The 6,294-nt window shown below is 49.3% G+C and overlaps 1 protein-coding gene across 4 annotated transcripts in view; it reads right to left on the bottom strand.

The window, feature by feature from the left end:
• SVOP (SV2 related protein) overlaps positions 1-6,294 on the bottom strand; it is an 86,734-nt gene that overhangs the window by 2,241 nt on the left and 78,199 nt on the right. The window contains exons 14-16 of one of the 4 annotated variants that reach the window (XR_009497141.1): positions 6,049-6,130; positions 3,104-3,193; positions 79-1,668 (exon numbers count right to left, since the gene is read on the bottom strand). Coding sequence is in view for 3 of the 4 variants with exons in the window: in XM_059893558.1 (XP_059749541.1) it covers positions 1,462-1,668; positions 3,104-3,193; positions 6,049-6,130 (379 nt within the window). In the remaining variant the exon portion in view is untranslated. Of the gene's footprint in view, positions 1-42; positions 1,669-3,103; positions 3,194-4,119; positions 4,339-6,048; positions 6,131-6,294 lie in introns of those variants that run through there. The other 3 variants (XM_059893558.1, XM_059893559.1, XM_059893560.1) reach the window with 3 other exon arrangements.

Here is a 6,294-nt window from a genome sequence, read left to right as displayed (position 1 = left end):
TAGGATATTGTGACAAACGAACAAACTTCAACCCTTGCAACGTCCATCACCAACATGTTTTAATAAAGGTGAACGTACACATTTGGCTTCCTCGGAATGTTCACTTCAAGCAGATATCTCCAAGCAGACGGTCAGTCTTCTCTGGCCTTTGATGGGATCTGGCATCTTCGTCTCTCCTTCCCTAGGTTCCTGCCTTCATGACGGGGAAAAGGCTCGTGGAAACCAAATCCTGGAGGTGGATGCTGTCTGCTGAGACACAGCATCAGGCCTTCCTCTGGAGGCCAACCCCCAAATCCAGTTGACCTCCCTTCTCTTTCTTTGAAAATGTACATGTTTCACACATCTGGGCCCTCCCGTTCCTCCCTACCCATGGTATCCATGCCGTGGGGTCCATCGCTGGAACCCCAGGAGCTGCCTCTGTGGAAAGACCAAGCCACCCCTTGACAGCAGGGACGGCAGAGAATCCAGCGAGGAAGGATTCCTGGTCCCCTGGCCCGCACGGGAGCAGGTGGCTGGGGGGAGCATCTTTCTGTTTCTCGGTCCATTTGGCCACCCACTGCGCTCAAACTCCAAAGCACTGAAACCTGACTTAACTGTTTTCTTGCCCCAAGACTCACCAATCAGCCTGACCAACGAGGGGGCCAGAAAAGAAGACCCCAGCGTGACCTTTGCTCCTTCCAAAGGGGAGGCCCCTGCTTTGGTCGTGGGCTTGGTCCTCACCTCCCTTTTGCCTCCATCCCCAGTTCCTGGGGGTAATAGCTTTCTGAGGCTGTCATCTAGTGCAAGCCCAGCTGTCCCCATGGCCACATTTGGATCCCCTGGAGCCAGGGACAGCAACTCCAAGAGGGGGCCAGGTGGAGGCATGCGGCTCAAGTTCAAATGCATGTCCATCGGCCAGAGTCTCCGCTACTCAGCCCTGGGAAGGCAAAGCGAGGGGCCCCTTCCCTGGGAGCATTTCTCAGACCCAAGAAAAAGCTGCTCAGGCCACATCCAGGTCACCTGCAATTTCCAAGAAGAAAGCCTGGGGCCGGGTATGCAGGAGAAACCTAAGAACAGGTCCAGTGGGTGAGTGGCAGGTCTCACAGGGGTCCCGGCCTGGAGCGTATCTGCAAAGATCCTTCGGTTGTTGTTCACCGAGGCTGTGACCGGCTGACTCTGGATGGTGTCCAGCTGGCTACCGGCGTCACCGGGCACTGCTGAGGTGGCACTTTTCCCATGCAGATCCACAGGTTATTAACAAACCTCCACACACACGGAGAACCCCCCAGAGCAAATGCCTCCCCATCCCCGGATGGATCTCGATAAATATGAGCAAACAGTCAAGACACAAAACCTCGTTGGTCCAGGTGGTACCTTTGGGTGAGTTCTTGATGTGGGCAGTGACGATCGGTGCCCCAGCCGGGCTCCAGCAGCTCCCCGCTCTCTACAGCCTCAAAAACCAGCTCAGCCCCCCATCGGTCACTACTCCTGAGAGCCCGAGTTCGACCTAGCAACACCTGTGCCGTGCGTCCCTCGGCCGACCATCTCCTGGCCCCACTCCCGATGGCTAGACTCCTGCAGTCCACGGCCTTTGGTCTCAATGGGCAAAAAGCAGGAGGCCAGGGCAGCCAGGAGGCAGCAGCCACTGTAAACCACCAGCGTCAGGTACACGGACGATTCCAGCATCACCTGGGGGGAGGGAGATGCACGCCAGTAAGAGCATCCCTTCTGACGCACAGGCACCACCAACCATACAGATAATATTGAGAACGCCAGGCCCTCTTGTAAGCCCTCTTTATCACTGGACTCCCATGGAGTCCTCACGGCAGTTTTATCAGGTATGTCCTCCACCCCCATTTTACAGAGGGAAAAACTGAGGCTCAAAGAGGATTAAGCAGCATACCCAAGTTCATACAAAGACTAAGGATGGGGCTGAGATTTGAACCCAGACCCCATCAGGCTCAAGAGTCTATTTATTCTCTCCCAAAGCAGCATGTCTGCTGACTTCCTAGCTTTATGGCCCAGGGCACATCACGCAGCAGAGCTAAACCTCATTTCTTCATCTGCCGAACGGGCAGAAGAGCAGTAGCCATCTCCCAATGAGAAGATGCCTCACTTGACACCATGCAGGCACATGGCAAGCTGTCAACCAGTGCTAGTTAACAGTGACGTACAATGGCCAAACACAACGGTACCAGGACAGAACGACTTGGCTAAAACACGTGTTGGAATTCTATTTACATGAAATATCCAGAAGAGGTAAAATTCATCCAGACAGAATGTAGACCGGTGGTTCCCAGCGGCTGGAGGAGGGGGAGCTGGGGAGTGACTGCTTAATGGATACGGAGGTTTATTCTGGGGAGAGGAAAATGTTTTGGAACTAGATAGAGATGGTGGTTGCCCATCACTGTGAATGTGCTACATGCCACTGAATTGTTCACTTTAGTTTATAATTTTATTTATTTATTTGGCTGCGCTGCGCAGCTTGCAGGATCTTAGTTCCCCGACCAGGGTTTGAACCTGGGCCCCGGCATTGGAAGCGCGGAGTCCTAACCACTGGACAGCCAAGGAATTCCCCGAATCATTCACCACCAGGGAATTCCCTGAATTAAAATGGTTAATTTTATGTTAGGTGACTTTTACCTCAATTTTTAAAAAGTGATAAAAACAGGAAAAAACAAATTGGATATTAAAAAAGCAAAAAGATTCCCAAACAAGCTCCCCGCAAAAGGAGAGAAATGCTTCAAGACACAAAGAGCTGCAAAATTCTGCAACGACACCAAATCATCCAACTCAGAAACCAGGGACTGGGACATTTGTTTCCCACTAAGGCATGGTGGCCTGTTTATTCTCATCCAAATTGTTTTCGGCCAAATCGTCGGAAAGACCTGAGTTTGATTCCCAGCTCCTCTACTTCACAGCTGTGTGACCTTGGACAAGTCCCTTGACCCTTCTGAGCCTCAGTTTTCTCATCTGCAAGCAATACTTCTTCGTAGGATGGGCTGCTGGGATGAGATCAGGTAATGCACACCAAGGGCAGTGCAGAGGCTCAGGGTACAGTAACAGCCTGCCACGCAATGGCTTTTGTCACGCCCACCCCCTCTGTATTTGGGGTGACACCTACCTGAGCAATGAACGGGGTGATGAGCGCACCCACCCTTGCCATGCCGCTGCAGGTGCCCAGGCCCAGAGCTCGGGTCGCCGTGGGGTAGACCTGAAACACAGCCGCCAAAGTGGCCGCACTGAGAAAATGCAGGCCCCTCCCTCCTCTCCGCCTCGGGGAATGATGGGAATCCCAACCGCCACCCCACACCCTGCCCCCGGGGGCAGGTGGGCCTGAATTAGGGTCAATCCCTCAGGGGTTGGTGATACCAAGAAGGGGTGGGAGGGCAGGGTGGGGAGTCTCACCCCGAAGGGGACAGGAAACTCAACCGATGAAGAGGGCAAGAGGCCAAGCTGGGGGTGGGAACCTAGGAAGGGGGTCCTCCCTGCCCTGGGTGGTTATATCCAAATGAATAAATGAATAAGTACTAAATTCCTATTTTTTTTTTCTTTCTGTCATGGAGAATTTCAAGCACAGACTAAAGTAGAATGGTGTAATCAATCATCTAGGACCAAGCCTAGAGGACCTCTGTTAGTTTCAATCATACTCTCTCACTTCCTTCCCCTCCTAAATTACACTAAGCCAAATCCTAGAGGTGGTATAATGTCATCCACTAGATATTTCTGTATATGCTGCTTTGAAGACTTTTTCCTCTTAGAAAAAGACTGCAGACATTTCCCATGTCCATATTTGGTCTTCTCCAGTAGCATAATTTTTATTGGCTGCACAGAATTCTATCATTTGGATCAATCATCATTTATTGAACCAATTCTTCATTGTTAGGAATAGCCAGCTGGATTAGTTTAAGCCAGGAGTCAGCAAACTTTGTCTTAAAGGGCCCGAGAGTAAATAATTTGGGCTCTGTGGACCATCTGGTCTCTGGCAACTACTCAGCTCTGCCCCTGTAACACAAAAGCAGTTGTAGACAACAACAGCACATGAAGGGCTGTGGCGTGTTCCAGTAAAGCTTTATTAATGAACACTGACATTTAAATTTCATATAATATTCACATGTCAAGAAATATCCTTTTGATTTTGCTTTCAACCGTTTAAAAACATAAAAACCATTCTTAGCTCTTGGGCTATCCAAACACAGGCAGCAGGTTGGATGTGGCCCGCGGGTCGTAGTTTGCTGAGCCCTGGTATTTGTTCCTGTAGACCTTGGGCCTCCCAGTCCCTGCAGGTCAGGCAGCCTTCTCCTGGTACTCTTCTGGGAGGCTCCAGCAATCAATCCACAAGCCTTTGTTGAGGGGACACTAGGCCAGATGAGAGTCACAGAGTAGGAGACCCAGGCCCTGCCCATAGGGAGTCTTAGTAGGAGTCTCCCTGGGGGACAGGCAAGGTGGCATGACTAAAAATACCAAAGAGGCGCACAGACACTGAGGGCAAAATGAAGTTGGGGGGTGGATCCTGGAGGGCTTCCTGGAGGAGGCAGCGTTGGAGCTGGGCCTGGAAGGTGGGGTGGAGGGAGCAGGGCTCAGGATGATGACTCAAAGTGAGGGCTCTGGAGTGCTGTGTAGACCTGAGGGACAACCTAGATGGCTTCTTCCCCTGGCACAGCACCTGGTACATACTATCCTCTCCCTCCCTTTGACCCTATCTAAAATAAGATGAGATAAAATAAGTACAAAACAAGTAACCCATAATCCCCGAGTGTAGGAAAATGGACACTCTCAGACGCTGTCGCATAGAGTGTAAGTTCAGCCAACATTTTAGAGGTTGATTTTTTTTTTCAATCTTTCTCAATGTTTGTAATGTGTATTATAGGCTTTAATTCAGAAATTCCACATCTTATTTATTCTAAAGAAACCACACATGTGCACAAGGATAGGTAAAGCTGTTTACCTTCATACTATAATAGTGAAAAGTTGGAAAATGATTCAAATATCCATTGGTAGGAGAATTGTTACAAAATTATGATTTGCCCATACTATACTGTATAATATAGTATAGTATGTAATATATATGATATAGTATAATAAAGTATATTATATAATATAAAGTATATATATTCTATAACAAAGTATAGTATATAATATTGATATATAGCATATATATTATACAGTATAATAAAGGACTGTACATAATAATATAGTATATAGATTACCATATAGTACTGTACAGAACAGTATAGTATAGCAGCTATTACAAAGAACAAAGCAGGTCCATATGTCCTGTGTTCCTTGTCTTCCATCTTCCCCTCCAGAACCTCTCTCTACCCGTCCCCACCTCATTCTCTGCCCTGGGGGCTGGCCACTGTGGACCACCAAGGGCTCCTAGGCTCTCTGCCTTCCAGTTGGGTTCAGCCAATGGGAAGCCCCAGTGGGAGATGGGCGGGAGGTGGGAGAGAGAGGCCAGGGTATTTATTCTCCTGCTCCTTCCGTTCTAGGTTGCCTAAGGGCACATGTGTCCCTCAACTAAAGGTCACAGCTTTTCTCTGCACAGCTCCCTCCTGGGACCCTGAACACCCCGTCTCCTCCCCCACAGGCCTTAGGTGGTAGCTGTGTCCCCAGCCACCTCCACCTCCTTGTGAGCTCTGGGCGCCGCTCCATCACTTTTTGGTTTCCCTAACCCCTATCCTACACCACTGTAATCCGTCCTTTATTAAACTCATCTCAGTTGCTCAGTTACCCAATTTGATACATGCACTAACATAAATTAGGAAACAATCTGGAAGAATATACACTGAACCATTCAAGAAGGTGGTCTCTAGGAAGGCAGAATGTGAAGGCCCTTTAGTCTGGGGGTTTTATACAGTTCTGTTACATTTGGAACTTGTACACTGACCATAAGCTTTTATAAGCAGAAAACAATGACTGAACGAAAGCCTGAAATAATGAAGGCCTTCACAGCCGCCACTCAGACTCAAGGACAAATTTCACTCAGAGGAGCCCAGGCCGGGTGTTTCCGGAAGCAGGGCCCACCGCCCCCTTCCCACCCCGGCTGCTCCCAGGCATTCCTCCTACCTCAGGTGTGTAAACATAAGCTGCTTGGAAGCCTCCAGAAATAAACGCTCTTGCAATGAAGAGTAACAGAGTGAGCATATTTCTAGGAAGAGAAAAAAAAAGCAGATGAGCAAGTATTTTTTCTGACAGTTTCTTTCAGCAAAGTTTTATCTGCCCAGGTAGAATTTACACCCTAGAAACTGGCAAAGCCCACGTCACCCAACACACCATCAGGCAGGCACGCAGACACACGCATCCCAGTGGTCT

This window comes from Balaenoptera ricei, chromosome 14, assembly GCF_028023285.1.
Source record: "Balaenoptera ricei isolate mBalRic1 chromosome 14, mBalRic1.hap2, whole genome shotgun sequence".
NCBI lineage: Eukaryota > Metazoa > Chordata > Mammalia > Artiodactyla > Balaenopteridae > Balaenoptera > Balaenoptera ricei.
The sequence above is the reverse complement of the archived record's forward strand: the minus strand, read 5'-3'. Positions and strand labels throughout refer to the sequence as shown.